At 42.9% G+C, this 22218-nt stretch overlaps 1 protein-coding gene across 2 annotated transcripts in view; it reads left to right on the plus strand.

Moving 5' to 3' along the window:
• Positions 1-21669, plus strand: part of LOC106560826 (activating signal cointegrator 1 complex subunit 1) — a 32633-nt gene extending 10964 nt beyond the window's left edge. The window contains exons 8-10 of one of the 2 annotated variants that reach the window (XM_045701080.1): positions 2130-2197; positions 7693-7836; positions 20614-21669. In XM_045701080.1, the coding sequence (XP_045557036.1) occupies positions 2130-2197; positions 7693-7809 (185 nt within the window). In that variant the 3' untranslated portion in view covers positions 7810-7836; positions 20614-21669. The remainder of the gene's footprint in view (positions 1-2129; positions 2198-7692; positions 7837-20613) is intronic. The other variant, XM_045701083.1, reaches the window with a different exon arrangement.
• The last annotated feature ends 549 nt before the right edge of the window (positions 21670-22218 follow it).

The raw sequence follows: 22218 nt of genomic DNA on the forward strand, positions 1-22218 counted from the left end.
TGCTCTGGACAGACCCTCTCTTTGTCCTGTGCTCTTGGACAGACCCCCTCCCTTTGTCCTGTGCTCTGGACAGACCCTCTCTTTGTCCTGTGCTCTGGACAGACCCTCTCTTTGTCCTGTGCTCTTGGACAGACCCTGTCTTTGTCCTGTGCTCTTGGACAGACCCCCTCCCTTTGTCCTGTGCTCTGGACAGACCCTCTCTTTGTCCTGTGCTCTGGACAGACCCTCTCTTTGTCCTGTGCTCTTGGACAGACCCTCTCTTTGTCCTGTGCTCTGGACAGACCCTCCCTTTGTCCTGTGCTCTTGGACAGACCCCCTCTCTTTGTCCTGTGCTCTGGACAGACCCTCTCTTTGTCCTGTGCTCTTGGACAGACCCCCTCTCTTTGTCCTGTGCTCTTGGACAGACCCCCTCTCTTTGTCCTGTGCTCTTGGACAGACCCCCTCTCTTTGTCCTGTGCTCTTGGACAGACCCCTCCCTTTGTCCTGTGCTCTTGGACAGACCCCCTCCCTTTGTCCTGTGCTCTTGGACAGACCCCCTCCCTTTGTCCTGTGCTCTTGGACAGACCCCCTCCCTTTGTCCTGTGCTCTTGGACAGACCCCCTCTCTTTGTCCTGTGCTCTTGGACAGACCCCCTCTCTTTGTCCTGTGCTCTTGGACAGACCCCCTCCCTTTGTCCTGTGCTCTTGGACAGACCCCTCCCTTTGTCCTGTGCTCTTGGACAGACCCCCTCCCTTTGTCCTGTGCTCTTGGACAGACCCCCTCCCTTTGTCCTGTGCTCTTGGACAGACCCCCTCTCTTTGTCCTGTGCTCTTGGACAGACCCCCTCCCCTTTGTCCTGTGCTCTTGGACAGACCCCCTCCCTTTGTCCTGTGCTCTTGGACAGACCCCCTCCCTTTGTCCTGTGCTCTTGGACAGACCCCTCCCTTTGTCCTGTGCTCTTGGACAGACCCTCCCTTTGTCCTGTGCTCTTGGACAGACCCCCTCCCTTTGTCCTGTGCTCTTGGACAGACCCCCTCCCTTTGTCCTGTGCTCTTGGACAGAACCCTCCCTTTGTCCTGTGCTCTTGGACAGACCCCCTCCTCCTGTGCTCTTGGACAGCCCTCCCTTTGTTGTGCTCTTGGACACTCTCAGCTGGCCAACCCTGTGTAAACTCATGCGTGAAAGAACTAGGGCTGGACTTGATCCACGGCCAACTGAATGAAACCCCTTGTCACTGCTGTTGGAAAACACTCTGCCCTGTTGCAAAAAGAGAGAGAGAGAGAGAGAGAGAGAGAGACCTGCTCTTGTTGTTGACTAGGGGAATTGCTCAGAATGCAGTGTTTTAGTTACGTCACTGCTGCATACCAGATGAATGGTCAGCATTATGTTGTTAGAATCACAGCTATTACATAAAAGACAGGGACATTGACAAATCAGGGTGGTGGTGGTAAGGCTGTCAGTTGTTTTGTGTTTTTCAGAGAGAGAGAGTCATTTAGGATCATATCTCCCAGTACAGTTCATAGGGTTATCCACCTGGTTTGAACGGTGTTGTAATAAACGGTATGGTTGACGGTGAACTCCACTAAACCTCGTTAACCCACATTTTTGATTTTATAAGTAGAGTTGTCCACCTAATATACTAGATGTGTGTGTTTTGTTCATTAGGGTCAAAGGACCTTTTTCAAAGCTCACCTTTTTGTTAACCAAATCTGTATTTTGGATGTAAATGACGTGTTCTAAGTGTCCAGACATCTTTTTTTACTTGGTTGTGAGAAATATACCCCACCAGCGATAGACTTCCTCATGCTCGTTGTGCAGAGGCTCAGATAAAACACCAAAAAAGGCTCCAAAAACACCCAAATATATCTATTTTGGAAACGACAACGCTCTCAGTATCAGGGTTTACCCCCAGTGCTCAGGGTTTACCCCCGGTGCTCAGGGTTTACCCCCGGTGCTCAGGGATTACCCCCGGTGCTCAGAGTTTACACGCGGTGCTCAGGGTTTACCCCCGGTGCTCAGGGTTTACCCCCGGTGCTCAGGGTTTACCCCGGTGCTCAGGGTTTACCCCCGGTGCTCAGGGTTTACCCCCGGTGCTCAGGGTTTACCCACGGTGCTCAGGGTTTACCTATCTTTTGTTGTGTGTTTTCCAGCCGAAGCCGCAGGAGGAAGGCAGAACATGAAGGAGCGGGAGGCCTTCGATGCCAGGAACATATTAAAGGTCAGAGGTCAAACACACCAAACAAATAAACATCCTGGTGGTACCTTTTACCTGAGTGTGTTGTCTGTTCAACAATACAACCTTAGGTCTGTCTCATAGGACATCATTTCTCTCCTATATTTAGCAATAATATGTTTTTGTCGGTTATCTTTATTCTTGACTATTACGCCCATAATATTTTGGGTGGAACGACTATTCACAGAAGCAATAGGAACATTCCAGGAAAACATAAAGCCTTCCGGGGCTTACATAATACAGTAAGATTTAGCAGACTCACTCACTCAGTGAGATTTATTTAGCAACACTCATTCAGTCAGTAAGAGGGTAGACAGTTCATTCAGTCAGTAAGATGGTAGACAGTTCCTTCAGTCAGTAAGATGGTAGACAGTTCATTCAGTCAGTAAGAGGGTAGACAGTTCATTCAGTCAGTAAGATGGTAGACAGTTCATTCAGTCAGTAAGAGGGTAGACATTTCATTCAGTCAGTAAGATGGTAGACAGTTCCTTCAGTCAGTAAGATGGTAGACAGTTCCTTCAGTCAGTAAGATGGTAGACAGTTCATTCAGTCAGTAAGAGGGTAGACAGTTCATTCAGTCAGTAAGATGGTAGACAGTTCATTCAGTCAGTAAGAGGGTAGACAGTTCATTCATTCAGTCAGTAAGATGGTAGACAGTTCATTCATTCAGTCAGTAAGATGGTAGACAGTTAATTCAGTCAGTAAGATGGTAGACAGTTCATTCAGTCAGTAAGATGGTAGACAGTTCATTCATTCAGTCAGTAAGATGGTAGACAGTTAATTCAGTCAGTAAGATGGTAGACAGTTCATTCAGTCAGTAAGAGGGTAGACAGATCATTCAGTCAGTAAGAGGGTAGACAGTTCATTCAGTCAGTAAGAGGGTAGACAGTTCATTCAGTCAGTAAGAGGGTAGACAGTTCATTCAGTCAGTAAGAGGGTAGACAGTTCATTCATTCAGTAAGATGGCAGCCAGTTCATTCAGTCAGTAAGATGGTAAACAGTTCATTCAGTCAGTAAGATGGTAGCCAGTCAGGTAGGTGATGCAACAATACCTCTGGCTCTGTTCCATGTGGATTAGCCGCCCTCTGGTGGTAAAATGTAAAAACTACAAGAGTATATTCCTGGTGTGGTCTGTCTGAACAGAGCAGTGCTCTAGTCCTAGGCCCAGTTTTTCCAAAGTTATCTATCTGGATTTAGCCTATCAGGATATAATATAATGGGATTAAATACATATAAATATTATGAATCTAACGAATTAATAATTGACTTGAATGGGGACCGTTCTGTTCATTTTGGGCTCCTGAGTGGCGCAGTGGTCTAAGGCACTGCATCTCAGTGCTAGAGGCTGTCACTACAGGTTCGAATCCAGGCTGTATCACAACCGGCCGTGATTGGGAGTCCCTTAAGGAGGCGAATAATTGGCCCAGCGTCGTCCGGTTTTGGCCGGTGTAGGCCGTCATTGTAAATAAGAATTTGTTCTTAACTGACTTGCCTAATTAAATAAAGGAAAAAGTCTGTCTGTCAATGCTTTTAATACTTAATACCATCCAATAGGCAAATCCAGATTACTTTAGAAAAACTGAGCCCTGGGGGCCCAATGCACTGCACAATTTAGTTTTTGCCCTCGCACTACACACCTGATTCCACTAATCGTCTCATTATCAAACCTATTGGGTCCCCAGGAACATGACTAAGAAACACTGGAATAGAGTGTTGATTGGACCTGAAATATATTCCTGACAGACCACTCTAAAGTCCCAGCCAACCCAACACACTGGGTTTGATCCCTCCAACCAACCATAACTGAAAAGATCAATGCCATTTTATTAGACTTAAGAATTTAGAATGTTATGAGTTGTTAGAACTGGGAATCAGCCTCCATTTCCTCATTAGGTCCAATGATCAGTGTCTTCACAAAGTATTCACATCCCTTGACATTCTCCACATGTTGTTGTGTTATGGCCTGAATTTAAAATAGATTAAATAGAGATTTTATTTGTCACTGGCCTACACACAATACCTCAGAATGTCAAAGTGTAATTATGTTTTTTGAATTATTTTACAAATTCATTAAAAAGGAAACGAGCGTCTGCTAAATGACGTAAATGTAAATGTAATGGCAAGTCTAAATAACTTTAGTAGTAAAAATGTGCTTAGTGTTTTATCATGATTTTTGAATGACTACTTCATCTCTGTAACCCACACATACTATCTGTATAAGGTCCCTCAGTCGAGCAGTGAATTTCAAACACAGATTCAACCACAAAGACCAGGGAGGTTTTCCAATGCCTTGCAAAGAAGGGCACCTATTGGTAGATGGGTGAAAAGAAAAGAAAAGCAGACATTAAATATCCCTTTGAACATGGTGAAGTTATTCATTACACTTTGGATGGTGTATCAATACACCCAGTCACTACCAAGATACAGGTGTCCTTCCTAACTCAGTTGCCGGAGAGAAAGGAAACCGCTCAGGGATTTCACCATGAGGTCAATGGTGACTTTAAAACAGTTACAGAGTTTAATGGCTGTGATAGGAGAAAACTGAGGATGGATAAACAACATTATAGTTAATCCACAATACTAACCTAGTTGACAGAGTGAAAAGGAAGCCTGTACAGAATAAAAATATTCCAAAACATGCATCCTGTTTGCAACAAGGAAATAAAGTAAAACTGCAAAAAATGTGGCAAAGAAATGAACTTTTTGTCCTGAATACAAAGCGTTATGTTTGTGGCCAATCCAATACAACATGACTGAGTACCACTCTTCATATTTTCAAGCATGGTGGTGGCTGCATCATGTTATGGGTATGCTTGTCATCGGCAACGACTAGGGAGTTTATGATTTAAAAATAAACGGAATAGAGCTAAGCACAGGCAAAATCCTAGAGGGAAACCTGGTTCAAATTCACATTTCAGCAGAACAAAAACCTAAAACACAAGTCCAAATCTACACAGGAGTTGCTTACCAAGAAGACATTGAATGTTCCTGAGTGGCCTAGTTACAGTTTACTCTAAAATCGCCTTGAAAATCTATGGCAAGACTTGAAAATGGCTGTCAAGCAATGATCAACAACCAACTTGACAGAGCTTGAAGACTTTTAAAAAGAATGTGCAAATATTGTACAATCCAGGTGTAGAAAGCTCTTAGAGATTTACCCAGAAAGACTCACAGCTGTAATCGATGGGTGATTCTAACATGTATTAACTTAGGGGTTTAAATACTTATGTAAATTAGATATTTCTGTATTTCATTTTCAATACATTTGTAAACATTTCTAAAAGCATGTTTTCACTTTGACATTATGGGGGTATTGACTCAGGCAGTTGAAAGGATCTAATCAATGTATATTAAATGTGTTTTGTTTTTTACAAATGTAATATCCAAGTGGGCTGTCATGTGCCTTTTTCTGAGGAGTGGCTTCCGTCTGGCCACTCTACCATAAATGCCTGATTAGTGGAGTGCTGTAGAGATGGTTGTCCTTCTGGAAGGTTCTCCCATCTCCCCAGAGGAACTCTGGAGCTCTGTCAGAGTGACCATGGGGTTCAATGGAAACAGGATGCATCTGAGCTCAATTTTGAGTCTCATAGCAAAGGCTCTGAATACTTATGTGAAACATTTCTAAAAAACAGTTTTTGCTTGTCATTATGGGGTATTGTGATGTCATTATGGGGTATTGTGTGTCGATTTGATGAGGAAACTGTTGTATTTAATCCGTTTTAGAATAAGGCTGTAATGTAACAAAATGTGGTAAAAGTCAAGGGGTCTGAATAATTTCCGAAGGCACTGTGTACCCTATTCCCTATATTCCCTATACTACTTTTAACCAGAACCCTATGGGCCCTGGTCACTATATAGTGCACTACTTTTAACCAGAACCCTATGGGCCCTGGTCAAAAGTAGTGCAGGGAATAGGGTGCCATTTGAGAAGCAACATGATAAGAATGTCCCTGGAGAGTCTCTGGCAGTACCATGTGTTCCCTATAAAAAAAATAATAATAATGTTTCACCTTTTTATTTAACTAGGCAAGTCAGTTAAGAACAAAATCTTATTTACAATGACGGCCTACATCGGCCAAACGCGACCGACGCTGGGCCAATTGCGAGCCGCCTTATGGGACTCCCCAGTCACGGCCGGTTGTGATACAGCCTGGAATCGAACTAGGGTGTCTGTAGTGACGCCTCTAGCACTGAAGATGCAGTGCCTTAGACCGCTGTGATACAGCCTGGAATGGAACCAGGGTCTGTAGTGATGCCTCTAGCACTGAGATGCAGTGTCTTAGACCGCTGTGATACAGCCTGGAATGGAACCAGGGTCTGTAGTGATACCTCTAGCACTGAAGATGCAGTGCCTTAGACCGCTGTGATACAGCCTGGAATCAAACCAGGGTCTGTAGTGATACCTCTAGCACTGAGATGCAGTGCCTTAGACTGCTGTGATACAGCCTGGAATCGAACCAGGGTGTCTGTAGTGATGCCTCTAGCACTGAGATGCAGTGTCTTAGACCGGTGTGATACAGCCTGGAATCGAACCAGGGTGTCTGTAGTGATGCCTCTAGCACTGAGATGCAGTGTCTTAGACCACTGTGATACAGCCTGGAATGGAACCAGGGTCTGTAGTGACGCCTCTAGCACTGAGATGCAGTGCCTTAGACAGCTGTGATACAGCCTGGAATGGAACCAGGGTCTGTAGTGACGCCTCTAGCACTGAAGATGAAGTGCCTTAGACCGCTGTGATACAGCCTGGAATGGAACCAGGGTCTGTAGTGACGCCTCTAGCACTGAGATGCAGTGCCTTAGACCGCTGTGATACAGCCTGGAATGGAACCAGGGTCTGTAGTGATACCTCTAGCACTGAGATGCAGTGCCTTAGACCGCTGTGATACAGCCTGGAATGGAACCAGGGTCTGTAGTGATGCCTCTAGCACTGAAGATGCAGTGCCTTAGACTGATGTGATACAGCCTGGAATGGAACTAGGGTCTGTAGTGACGCCTCTAGCACTGAGATGCAGTGCCTTAGATCGCTGTGATACAGCCTGGAATCGAACCAGGGTCTGTAGTGATACCTTAGACCGCTGCGTCACTCGGGAGCCCCTAGTAACCACAGTAACACCATCTTTGAGAGAGGTAGGGCTCATAGTTTTGTCATCCTGTTGATGGTCGTGGAGTGGAATTTCAAGCAGAGTAATGTTTTTGTTATCCTGTAGTTGTATCTATATAACCAGAACTTCCATCCAAACTCTGTTCCAGATCACAACACGGACATGTAGGACTACTTCAAGTTTAAGCAGGAGATTCACATAACAATGTTAGTAGTGGTTTCCCAGGGTGTGTCGCAAATGGCTCCCTATTCACTATCTAGTGCACTTCTTCTGGTCAGAAGTAGTGCACTATATAGGGAACAGGGTGTAATTTGGGATACACAATAACACTCAGATTAACAGTACTGTTCTAACTCTATTGTCTTGTTCTTAATGTAGAGTTTTGGGTCGTACCATTTTGGGGAGTTTGATCTGAATGCTGTCCAGATTTCCCAGAGGTATTCTACTGACTGCACCGGCTTCTACACCTCAGCTGGCCTTCTGAACTTCTCCTGAACACCTCTCCCCTGAATGTTCACTCAGGTACAGCGGAGCTTGAGAGAGAACACAACAGTGGTTTTTACACTGATTACCTTTACTGTAAATTGTTGTACATTTTAGGTGGTCAGTTTGAAGTAATTTACAACTTTTTTGACAGTTGTTTGACAGACGAGATAAATCTCAGCAAATATGGTTAATTTCCTCAAATATCAGAACCGTAAATCCCTCTTCTGGCAGGAGATCAAAGCACTCTACTGTTGGCCAGCAGAGGGCTCTATCAGGCTCTATTATACTGTAGAGGAGGCAGGAAATCAAACTGTTGGCCAGCAGAGGGCTCTATCAGGCTCTATTATACTGTAGAGGAGGCAGGCAGCATTCTGCCTTCAGTGTGTGTGCAGTCATTTTGAGCGACAGTGACACTGTTGTTGTCTGTCACTCCCCTGTCAGTGCTGTTGTCTGTCACTCCCCTGTCAGTGCTGTTGTCTGTCACTCCCCTGTCGGTGCTCTTGTCTGTCACTCCCCTGTCGGTGCTCTTGGCTCTTGTCTGTCACTCCCCTGTCAGTGCTGTTGTCTGTCACTCCCCGTCAGTGCTGTTGTCTGTCTCCTTGTCTTGCCCTTGTCTGTACTGCTGTCACAGTCTGCTCTGCTCAGCTACATTCACTTCCCCCTGTCCTGCCCTCAGAGAGATGTTCTGCTGCCTGCTGCTTGCTTGGCATGCCATGCAGGAGGGCAATATCTACCACCAGGTGCACTTGGCTAGCTTTGTCAGCTCAAAGACACTCATTACTAGCATACTGTAGCAGCTAACACACACACACACACACACACACACACACACACACACACACACACACACACACACATTGGTCCTTCTTCCTGGAGTCTTGTCAACAGCAACGATTAGACAGGGATATGTAAATGCCCCCAGCCAACACAGCCATCCTACCGAGCATCAGAACATTGATTGTGGCACTGTGTTGTGTCTGTAGAATGTATCTGTTCAACCCTCCTCCTCAGCACACAGAGGCCTCCGAGACAGAAGAGAAACATTCAGAAAGTATTCAGACCCTTTTCCCACAGTTGGTTACGTTACAGCCTTATTCTAAAATGGAGTTAATTGGTTTTTCCCTCATCATTCTACACACAATATCAAATCAAATGTATTTATAAAGCCCTTCTTACATCAGCTGATATCTCAAAGTGCTGTACAGAAACCCAGCCTAAAACCCCAAACGGCAAGCAATGCAGGTATAGAAGCACAATACCCCATAATGACTAATCAAAAACAGGTTTTAAGAAATGTTTGCAAGTTTTCTAAAGAAAATAAAACCCTGAAATATCCCATTTACTTAAGTATTCAGACCCTTTAATCAGTACTTTGTGGTAGCACCTTTGGCAGCGATTACAGCCTCGAGTCTTCTTGGGTATGACACTACAAGCTTGGCACACCTGTATTTGGAGAGTTTCTCCCATTCTTCTCTGCAGATCCTCTCAAGCTCTGTCAGGTTGGATGGGGAGCGTCGCTGCACAGTTATTTTCAGGTCTCTCCAGAGATGTTCGATCGGGTTTAAGTCTGGGCTCTGGCTGGACCACTCAAGAACATTCAGAGACTTGTCCTGAAGTCACTCCTGCATTAGATATTTATGGGGTATTGTGTGTAGTTTGATGAGGAAAATAAATAATTTAATCCATTTTAGAATAAGGCTGTAACATAACAAAATGTGGACAAAGTCAAGGGGTCTGAATACTTTCCAAATGCACTGTTTGGCCCAAATGGCACCCTATTCCCTGTATAGTGCACTTCTTTTGACCAGGGCCCATAGGGTGCCATTTGGGACCGAAGTCATGGCCTAATTAGCCACTGCCTATCTCCTGAGACCGACCGACCGACCGACCGAATGATCTCAGTGTCATGTAGACAGACAGTAGAAAATGCCATGGTGTATTGTCAAAAGCAGCAAATGACTTATCTACTTTTAAGGCTTGTTACTGTCAGGAAGGGAGAAATTAAAACCGCAGTCTCAGGTAAACCGTCAAGAGCTTGTCTTATTCGTTCTTGGAAACATCCATAATACCCTCCTAGTAAATACAGGGACGGGGAAAGGGCCTGATTTGCAGGTTAATTAAATTGTTCAGGACTGCAACACGCAGAGAGAGATGTCATTCAGGATGTAGTGTGCTGGGCAAAGGTTTCCAGGAATGACTAGACCACATGTCAGGAGTCAGGACACTACAGCGTAGACCACGTGTCAGGAGTCAGGACACTACAGCGTAGACCACGTGTCAGGAGTCAGGACACTACAGCGTAGACCACGTGTCAGGAGTCAGGACACTACAGCGTAGACCACGTGTCAGGAGTCAGGACACTACAGTCCTGACACTACAGCGTAGACCACGTGTCAGGAGTCAGGACACTACAGCGTAGACCACGTGTCAGGAGTCAGGACACTACAGCGTAGACCACGTGTCAGGAGTCAGGACACTACAGCGTAGACCACGTGTCAGGAGTCAGGACACTACAGCGTAGACCACGTGTCAGGAGTCAGGACACTACAGCGTAGACCACGTGTCAGGAGTCAGGACACTACAGCGGAGACCACGTGTCAGGAGTCAGGACACTACAGCGTAGACCACGTGTCAGGAGTCAGGACACTACAGCGTAGACCACGTGTCAGGAGTCAGGACACTACAGCGTAGACCACGTGTCAGGAGTCAGGACACTACAGCGTAGACCACGTGTCAGGAGTCAGGACACTACAGCGTAGACCACGTGTCAGGACACTACAGCGTAGACCACGTGTCAGGAGTCAGGACACTACAGCGTAGACCACGTGTCAGGACACTACAGCGTAGACCACATATCAGGAGTCAGGACACTACAGCGTAGACCACATATCAGGAGTCAGGACACTACAGTGTAGACCACATGTCAGGACACTACAGCGTAGACCACATGTCAGGAGTCAGGACACTACAGTGTAGACCACATGTCAGGACACTACAGTGTAGACCACATGTCAGGAGTCAGGACACTACAGCGTAGACCACATGTCAGGACACTGTAAATCATGTACAGATGGATGTTGAGGGTGAGGTGGGGTTAAGGTCTATGATCTGTTGAAATCTGCCTGTTGTTTTGGTGGTTGATTCGGCTCCTTGCTACAGTAGACTTGTGTGCCACTGACTGCAGCCTGACTGAGCATCTCACTGAGCATCTCTACATCTCCTTTCTAATTAGCCAGCTGTTAGCTTCCTGTGGTGGGAAGCTCCAACATGAAGCTCCAGAGGTTTCTACAGGACCATGTGTCCTGCTCAGTAACGCTAGATGTCTCAGTTCTGTTCAGACAGGGCTACTTTGTGGATACATCAGTTCTGTTTCAGACAGGGCTACTTTGTGGATACATCAGTTCTGTTTCAGACAGGGCTACTTTGTGGATAAATCAGTTCTGTTTCAGACAGGGCTACTTTGTGGATAAATCAGTTCTGTTTCAGACAGGGCTACTTTGTGGATAAATCAGTTCTGTTTCAGACAGGGCTACTTTGTGGATAAATCAGTTCTGTTTCAGACAGGGATACTTTGTGGATAAATCAGTTCTGCTTAGACAGGGCTACTTTGTGGATAAATCAGTTCTGTTCAGACAGGGCTACTTTGTGGATAAATCAGTTCTGCTTAGACAGGGATACTTTGTGGATAAATCAGTTCTGCTTAGACAGGGCTACTTTGTGGATAAATCAGTTCTGTTCAGACAGGGCTACTTTGTGGATAAATCAGTTCTGTTTCAGACAGGGCTACTTTGTGGATAAATCAGTTCTGTTTCAGACAGGGCTACTTTGTGGATAAATCAGTTCTGTTTCAGACAGGGCTACTTTGTGAATAAATCAGTTCTGTTTCAGACAGGGATACTTTGTGGATAAATCAGTTATGTTTCAGACAGGGCTAGTTTGTGGATAAATCAGTTCTGTTCAGACAGGAATACTTTGTGGATTAATCAGTTCTGTTTCAGACAGGGATACTTTGTGGATAAATCAGTTCTGTTTCAGACAGGGATACTTTGTGGATAAATCAGTTCTGTTTCAGTCAGGGCTACTTTGGATAAATCAGTTATGTTCAGACAGGGCTACTTTGTGGATAAATCAGTTCTGTTTCAGACAGGGCTAGTTTGTGGATAAATCAGTTCTGTTTCAGACAGGGCTAGTTTGTGGATAAATCAGTTCTGTTTCAGACAGGGCTACTTTGTGGATAAATCAGTTCTGTTTCAGATAGGGCTACTTTGTGGATAAATCAGTTCTGCTTAGACAGGCTACTTTGTGGATCAATCAGTTCTGTTTCAGACAGGGATACTTTGTGGATAAATCAGTTCTGTTTCAGACAGGGCTACTTTGTGGATAAATCAGTTCTGTTTCAGACAGGGATACTTTGTGGATAAATCAGTTCTGTTTCAGACAGGGATACTTTGTGGATAAATCAGTTCTGCTTAGACAGGGCTACTTTGTGGATAAATCAGTTCTGCTTAGACAGGGCTACTTTGTGGATAAATCAGTTATGTTTCAGACAGGGCTACTTTGTGGATAAATCAGTTCTGTTCAGACAGGGCTACTTTGTGGATAAATCAGTTCTGTTTCAGACAGGGCTACTTTGTGGATAAATCAGTTCTGTTTCAGACAGGGCTAGTTTGTGGATAAATCATTTCTGTTCAGACAGGGATACTTTGTGGATAAATCAGTTCTGTTTCAGACAGGGCTACTTTGGATAAATCAGTTCTGTTCAGACAGGGCTACTTTGTGGATAAATCAGTTCTGTTCAGACAGGGCTACTTTGTGGATAAATCAGTTCTGTTCAGAAAGGGCTACTTTGTGGATAAATCCGTTATGTTCAGACAGGGCTACTTTGTGGATAAATCAGTTCTGTTCAGACAGGGCTACTTTGTGGATAAATCAGTTCTGTTTCAGACAGGGCTAGTTTGTGGATAAATCAGTTCTGTTTCAGACAGGGCTACTTTGTGGATAAATCAGTTCTGTTCAGACAGGGCTACTTTGTGGATAAATCAGTTCTGTTCAGAAAGGGCTACTTTGTGGATAAATCCGTTATGTTCAGACAGGGCTACTTTGTGGATAAACCAGTTCTGTTTCAGACAGGGCTACTTTGTGGATAAATCAGTTCTGTTTCAGACAGGGATACTTTGTGGATAAATCAGTTATGTTTCAGACAGGGATACTTTGTGGATAAATCAGTTCTGTTTCAGACAGGGCTACTTTGTGGATAAATCAGTTCTGTTTCAGACAGGGCTACTTTGTGGATAAATCAGTTCTGTTTCAGACAGGGCTACTTTGTGGATAAATCAGTTCTGTTTCAGACAGGGCTACTTTGTGGATAAATCAGTTCTGTTTCAGACAGGGATACTTTGTGGATAAATCAGTTCTGCTTAGACAGGGCTACTTTGTGGATAAATCAGTTCTGTTTCAGACAGGGCTACTTTGTGGATAAATCAGTTCTGTTCAGACAGGGCTACTTTGTGGATAAATCAGTTCTGTTCAGACAGGGCTACTTTGTGGATAAATCAGTTCTGTTTCAGACAGGGCTAGTTTGTGGATAAATCAGTTATGTTTCAGACAGGGCTAGTTTGTGGATAAATCAGTTCTGTTCAGACAGGAATACTTTGTGGATTAATCAGTTCTGTTTCAGACAGGGATACTTTGTGGATAAATCAGTTCTGTTTCAGACAGGGATACTTTGTGGATAAATCAGTTCTGTTTCAGTCAGGGCTACTTTGGATAAATCAGTTATGTTCAGACAGGGCTACTTTGTGGATAAATCAGTTCTGTTTCAGACAGGGCTAGTTTGTGGATAAATCAGTTCTGTTTCAGACAGGGTTACTTTGTGGATAAATCAGTTCTGTTTCAGACAGGGCTACTTTGTGGATAAATCAGTTCTGTTTCAGACAGGGATACTTTGTGGATAAATCAGTTCTGTTTCAGACAGGGCTACTTTGTGGATAAATCAGTTCTGTTTCAGACAGGGCTACTTTGTGGATAAATCAGTTCTGCTTAGACAGGGCTACTTTGTGGATAAATCAGTTCTGCTTAGACAGGGCTACTTTGTGGATAAATCAGTTATGTTTCAGACAGGGCTACTTTGTGGATAAATCAGTTCTGTTCAGACAGGGTTACTTTGTGGATAAATCAGTTCTGTTTCAGACAGGGCTACTTTGTGGATAAATCAGTTCTGTTTCAGACAGGGCTAGTTTGTGGATAAATCATTTCTGTTCAGACAGGGATACTTTGTGGATAAATCAGTTCTGTTTCAGACAGGGCTACTTTGGATAAATCAGTTCTGTTCAGACAGGGCTACTTTGTGGATAAATCAGTTCTGTTCAGACAGGGCTACTTTGTGGATAAATCTATTCTGTTTCAGACAGGGCTAGTTTGTGGATAAATCAGTTCTGTTTCAGACAGGGCTACTTTGTGGATAAATCAGTTCTGTTTCAGACAGGGCTACTTTGTGGATAAATCAGTTCTGCTTAGACAGGGCTACTTTGTGGATAAATCTATTCTGTTTCAGACAGGGCTAGTTTGTGGATAAATCAGTTCTGTTTCAGACAGGGCTACTTTGTGGATAAATCAGTTCTGTTTCAGACAGGGCTACTTTGTGGATAAATCAGTTCTGTTTCAGACAGGGCTACTTTGTGGATAAATCAGTTCTGTTTCAGACAGGGCTAGTTTGTGGATAAATCAGTTCTGTTTCAGACAGGGCTAGTTTGTGGATAAATCAGTTCTGTTTCAGACAGGGCTACTTTGTGGATAAATCAGTTCTGTTTCAGACAGGGCTACTTTGTGGATAAATCAGTTCTGTTTCAGACAGGGCTACTTTGTGGATAAATCAGTTCTGTTTCAGACAGGGCTACTTTGTGGATAAATCAGTTATGTTTCAGACAGGGCTACTTTGTGGATAAATCAGTTCTGTTTCAGACAGGGCTAGTTTGTGGATAAATCAGTTCTGTTCAGACAGGGCTACTTTGTGGTACAATAGACATTTCTTCTATGGATTCTTGATATTAATTTATTGTCTGTCTGTCTGTCTGTCTGTCTGTCTGTCTGTCTGTCTGTCTGTCTGTCTCGAGGTGTTGACTATCTTTGTTGTAGTGTTTTCATGGGCCATTCAAAACTAATCAGAATAAAACATTTATGAAGTATTTATTGTTATTATTACATAAATGTAGTATTAGATCATAAAGATGTTGCTTGGGGTTTCACCTAAAGCATCACTGATGCTCTATATCTGCCTCCAATGGAGAAATGTATTTTTCCTGCTGCATCAGCGTCCGTGGAGTAACGTCTAGTTCCTACAGGTCATGTCTAACAGGACAGACGTCAACACATCTGCTGATGGGGAGAAAACAGCCTTTTCTTTCCCCAGGAGACGAGGGATCTTCCTCTATCCGTTGACAGCTCTCCGTTTCTGCTTCGTAGAGCAAAAAGAAACCAATGGATTATTGAAAATAGTGACGTGGGCAAATCAATCCCCTATCCTTCTTTAAGACTAGGATAATTACAAATACTGCACTAAACTATCAAAGATTAAATCCACTTCTTCTGATTTTCATTTAGAATGGAAAATCCATTATAAGAATATCTTCATCAAATTCTAACAAGAATGAAAAATCCATTATAAGAATGTCTTCATCAAATTCTAACAAGTATTCAATCTATTTTAGTTTCTGAAGTTTGTCTTGTTTCTCTTTGAATATCCCAAAAACACTATCTAAATATTGTTCTATACCCAAGTGACATATTACATTTCATACCAAGTTAGGAGAAGTAGCGTATTATTGTCATCCACACAGTGACGTCAGCCAATCCACTGAGATACCTTCTGGCTTTTTATCCCCAAATGTTTAGGATGTTGTCATTCAAAACCATCCTGTACATTTCTGACATTGTACTTAGAAAGTTCCCAAATCTCATTTGAAAAATGTGTAGAATTGGTTCTAACTTGAAGCGTGTAGGAAAGGAAAAGGCAGAAGACGTTTAAAAGACGTTTGACCTTTGAAAAGTGCAGATACAGTTAGTTACATGCTTCAAGTGGCTGGAGCAGCACACAGGAAATTGATTTAGCCGTTAATCCATTTTTAAGGTCAGAGGAACATTTTCCATTAAGTGGTCGGTCCTACCTTTAAACTGCTAATGGCATCAACACCACAGATTTTACAGACAGACAGACAGACAGACAGACAGACAGACAGACAGACAGACAGACAGACAGACAGACAGACAGACAGACAGACAGACAGACAGACAGACAGACAGACAGAGAATTGCTGACATGGTTTTAGTTGTGCGTCGTACCTCTCAAAGTCAGGTGCTAACATAACATTAACCTGCTTAAATGATGAGATGTTTTTGTGTTTGTTTTCTATTGTTTGACTGTTAAACGTTAAAGCATATTCGTAAAGCTCTGTGGATAGATTGTTAGATGGTTTCTCAAAGTGCTAGACAGGCGCACGGCAACGACAGCTGCTGCTGTCATGAAGGGAAATGTCTTGTGGTGTTTGTTAGATATCATTACCTGTGGAATATGAGACAGGGCACCTTCCTCCCCTCCGTTCAGCGATTGTTGTTTTGATTTGTTTTATGTGACATTCAGCTAGGAGACAGTCAATTACATCTCTAACCAATCAGTGTGGTTAAAAAGCCCAGAGAGACACCCTGATGTGATGGACAGTCGATGCAAACAGAAAGACAGACACAGAGAGAGAAACACACCACTCACAGATAAACAGACCACTCACACACACACACACACACTCAGAGAGGTAGCTGAGGCAGGCAGATGACATGCTGAGGGAGTCTGGAGGGGGCTCTGCTGCTGTCAATGTCTGTTTACCCTGTAATCTATACACACAGAGAGAGAAGAACCATGTTTACCCTGTAATCTATCCACACAGAGAGAGAAGAACCATGTTTACCCTGTAATCTATCCACACAGAGAGAGAAGAACCATGTTTACCCTGTAATCTATCCACACAGAGAGAGAAGAACCATGTTTACCCTGTAATCTATCCACACAGAGAGAGAAGAACCATGTTTACCCTGTAATCTATCCACACAGAGAGAGAAGAACCATGTTTACCCTGTAATCTATCCACACAGAGAGAGAATAACCATGTTTACCCTGTAATCTATCCACACAGAGAGAGAAGAACCATGTTTACCCTGTAATCTATCCACACAGAGAGAGAAGAACCATGTTTAACATGCAATCTATCCACACACAGAGAGAGAAGAACCATGTTTACCCTGTAATCTATCCACACAGAGAGAGAATAACCATGTTTACCCTGTAATCTATCCACACAGAGAGAGAATAACCATGTTTAACATGTAATCTATCCACACAGAGAGAGAAGAACCATGTTTACCCTGTAATCTATCCACACAGAGAGAGAAGAACCATGTTTACCCTGTAATCTATCCACACAGAGAGAAGAACCATGTTTACCCTGTAATCTATCCACACAGAGAAAAACCATGTTTAACCTGCAATCTATCCACACAGAGAGAGAATAACCATGTTTAACATGTAATCTATCCACACAGAGAGAGAAGTCCCATGTTTACCCTGTAATCTATCCACACAGAGAGAGAAGAACCATGTTTACCCTGTAATCTATCCACACAGAGAGAGAAAACCATGTTTAACCTGCAATCTATCCACACAGAGAGAGAATAACCATGTTTAACATGTAATCTATCCACACAGAGAGAGAAGAACCATGTTTACCCTGTAATCTATCCACACAGATAGAGAAGAACCATGTTTAACATGTAATCTATCCACACAGAGAGAGAAGTCCCATGTTTACCCTGCAATCTATCCACACAGAGAGAGAAGAACCATGTTTACCCTGTAATCTATCCACACAGAGAGAGAAGAACCATGTTTACCCTGTAATCTATCCACACAGAGAGAGAAGAACCATGTTTACCCTGTAATCTATCCACACAGAGAGAGAATAACCATGTTTACCCTGTAATCTATCCACACAGAGAGAGAAGAACCATGTTTACCCTGTAATCTATCCACACAGAGAGAGAAGAACCATGTTTAACCTGCAATCTATCCACACAGAGAGAGAAGAACCATGTTTACCCTGTAATCTATCCACACAGAGAGAGAAGAACCATGTTTACCCTGTAATCTATCCACACAGAGAGAGAAGAACCATGTTTAACCTGCAATCGGTACCACACAGAGAGAGAAGAACCATGTTTACCCTGTAATCTATCCACACAGAGAGAGAAGAACCATGTTTACCCTGTAATCTATCCACACAGATAGAGAAGAACCATGTTTAACATGTAATCTATCCACACAGAGAGAGAAGTCCCATGTTTACCCTGCAATCTATCCACACAGAGAGAGAAGAACCATGTTTACCCTGTAATCTATCCACACAGAGAGAGAAGAACCATGTTTACCCTGTAATCTATCCACACAGAGAGAGAAGAACCATGTTTACCCTGTAATCTATCCACACAGAGAGAGAATAACCATGTTTACCCTGTAATCTATCCACACAGAGAGAAAGAACCATGTTTACCCTGTAATCTATCCACACAGAGAGAGAAGAACCATGTTTACCCTGCAATCTATCCACACAGAGAGAGAAGAACCATGTTTACCCTGTAATCTATCCACACAGAGAGAGAAGAACCATGTTTAACCTGCAATCGGTACCACACAGAGAGAGAAGAACCATGTTTACCCTGTAATCTATCCACACAGAGAGAGAATAACCATGTTTACCCTGTAATCTATCCACACAGAGAGAGAAGTTAGAGACAGTTAGACAATAGACACAACCATGTTTCTTTACAGTTATAGAGACAATAGACACAACCATGTTTCTTTACAGTTATAGAGACAATAGACACAACCATGTTTCTTTACAGTTGTAGAGACAATACACATGACCATGTTTCTTTACAGTTGTAGAGACAGACACAGCCATGTTTCTTTACAGTTAGAGACAATAGACACAACCATGTTTCTTTACAGTTGTAGAGACAATAGACACAACCATGTTTCTTTACAGTTGTAGAGACAATAGACATAACCATGTTTCTTTACAGTTGTAGAGACAATAGACATAACCATGTTTCTTTACAGTTGTAGAGACAACACATAACCATGTTTCTTTACAGTTGTAGAAACAATAGACACAACCATGTTTCTTTACAGTTGTAGAGACAATAGACATAACCATGTTTCTTTACAGTTGTAGAGACAATAGACATAACCATGTTTCTTTACAGTTGTAGAGACAATAGACATAACCATGTTTCTTTACAGTTGTAGAGACAATAGACATAACCATGTTTCTTTACAGTTGTAGAGACAATAGACATAACCATTTTTCTTTACAGTTGTAGAGACAATAGACATAACCATGTTTCTTTACAGTTGTAGAGACAACACATAACGATGTTTCTTTACAGTTGTAGAAACAATAGACACAACATGTTTCTTTACAGTTGTAGAGACAATAGACATAACCATGTTTCTTTACAGTTATAGGGCTTATCGACACTGAGTGTACAAAACATCAGGAACACTTTCCTAATATTGAGTTGCACCCCATTTTGCCCTCAGAACAGACTCAAATCATCAGGGCATGGACTCTACAAGGTGTCGAAAGCATTCCACAGTGATGCTAGCCCATGTTGACTCCAATGCTTCCCACAGTTGTTAAGTTGGCTTCCTCTCCTCTCTAACTTCAGACTGGCTTCCTCTCCTCTCTAACTTCAGACTGGCTTCCTCTCCTCTGTAACTTCAGACTGGCTTCCTCTGCTCTGTAACTTCAGACTGGCTTCCTCTGCTCTGTAACGTCAGACTGGCTTCCTCTGCTCTGTAACTTCAGACTGGCTTCCTCTGCTCTGTAACTTCAGACTGGCTTCCTCTGCTCTGTAACGTCAGACTGGCTTCCTCTGCTCTGTAACTTCAGACTGGCTTCCTCTGCTCTGTAACTTCAGACTGGCTTCCTCTGCTCTGTAACTTCAGACTGGCTTCCTCTGCTCTGTAACTTCAGACTGGCTTCCTCTGCTCTGTAACGTCAGACTGGCTTCCTCTGCTCTGTAACTTCAGACTGGCTTCCTCTGCTCTGTAACTTCAGACTGGCTTCCTCTGCTCTGTAACTTCAGACTGGCTTCCTCTGCTCTGTAACTTCAGACTGGCTTCCTCTGCTCTGTAACTTCAGACTGGCTTCCTCTGCTCTCTAACTTCAGACTGGCTTCCTCTCCTCTCTAACTTCAGACTGGCTTCCTCTGCTCTTTAACTTGGCACGTTTAATAGCCATGTGACCCAGTTTGAAACCAATTGAATTAAATCTACATATTTAGAGTAACCCCTACTTGCAGCCAGTAAGCCAGTTAAGATGACTTATTAGACACTTTCTTCAGTCAGACTTAGTATTCTCCCCCTGTCTAGAATATTCTAACAGCATTGGTTGGTTCTCCACCACAGCCCAGCAGCATTATGAGTCACTGAGGCTACGCTCCAAATGGCAACCTATTCCCTATATAGTGCACTACTTTTGACCGGGACCTATAGCATGGGGATCATAGTAGTGCACTATATAGGGAATAGGGTGCCATTTGGGACATAGCCACTGATGTATTTCTCATTTGCTGTGGAGGTCACTCAGAGCCATTGTTGCTATAATGTGTGAGTCAGAAATGTTCCACTTTAATGTTGAGTCCATTTAATGTTTCCTCTGCACCTTTTACTGTTCTGTTCAAGCAGATGTTGATTGTGTCTCGCAGGTCAGAGGTGAACGATGAAGCTTCAAGGTGGACTGGACCTGCAGAGATGAATGACAGGGTTACAAGGTGGACATGTCAGAAACTCTAGGGTGTCTCTGTCACCATGGACTTGGCTGCAGGCGTGGAGATGCCAGTGGCAATCAAATGCCAATGGAATTGTGTCATAAAATGCTGTCATTCATTTCCGTGGGACATCGTGCTCCATCTCCCCCAGTCACATGCTTCCTGCTAAAAACTTGTCTTCCTGAAGTGTTTACATTTCAACTGGAGTTGAAGGCCTGAAAACAACGTGATTATATTATTGACACATTGGGTTAATGACACATTGGGTTAATAATGACACATTGGGTTAATAATGACACATTGGGTTAATAATGACACATTGGGTTAATAATGACACATTGGGTTAATAATGACACATTGGGTTAATGACAGATTGGGTTAATGACACATTGGGTTAATGACACATTGGGTTAATGACACATTGGGTTAATGACACATTGGGTTAATGACACATTGGGTTAATGACACATTGGGTTAATGACACATTGGGTTAATGACACATTGGGTTAATGACACATTGGGTTAATAATGACACATTGGGTTAATGACACATTGGGTTAATGACACATTGGGTTAATAATGACACATTGGATTAATAATGACACATTGGGTTAATGACACATTGGATTAATAATGACACATTGGGTTAATGACACATTGGGTTAATGACACATTGGGTTAATAATGACACATTGGATTAATAATGACACATTGGGTTAATAATGACACATTGGATTAATAATTCATAATGACACATTGGGTTAATGACACATTGGGTTAATAATTAATAATGACACATTGGATTAATAATGACACATTGCGTTAATAATGACACATTGGATTAATAATTAATAATGACACATTGGGTTAATGACACATTGGTTTAACATTTGGCTCTGATATTTTTTCCCTCTATGGCATAAGGTTCCACTATTGTGTTATGGGATTAATCTGTAAAAAATATTTTTATAATAAACAGACAAATTATTCAAACTTGTGCATGTTAATCTTTTCATAATGAATTGGCTGGCTGACAGGACTCAACGCTTGTTGTTAGGTGTGGCTTTTCATAATGAATTGGCTGGCTGACAGGACTCAACGCTTGTTGTTAGGTGTGGCTTTTCATAATGAATTGGCTGGCTGACAGGACTCAACGCTTGTTGTTAGGTGTGGCTTTTCATAATGAATTGGCTGGCTGACAGGACTCAGTGCTTGTTGTTAGGTGTGGCTTTTCATAGACAATGTGTGTTTACTATAAGAGAAAGCAAAGCAGGTTGCACTAAATGAACGTATGATATGACATGCTAACCATCACATCTTCAGTACTATAGACAGGATGGTGGGTTTAATGGATTTACATTTTTGTAGACGATTCCATTTTAAAGTGTGTCGTCAGTCAGTGTTATTCACATGAAGTGTTTCTGCCCACAACTTGGTGCTTTGTGTAAACTGATTATGCTCACAGAGGAGGTTAATGACTTTAATGATGGTTCTATCTACAGAAGGGAGAGCGAGGGAGACAGAGAATAGAGAGGGAGACAG

This window comes from Salmo salar, chromosome ssa18 (genome assembly GCF_905237065.1).
Source record: "Salmo salar chromosome ssa18, Ssal_v3.1, whole genome shotgun sequence".
Taxonomy (NCBI): domain Eukaryota; kingdom Metazoa; phylum Chordata; class Actinopteri; order Salmoniformes; family Salmonidae; genus Salmo; species Salmo salar.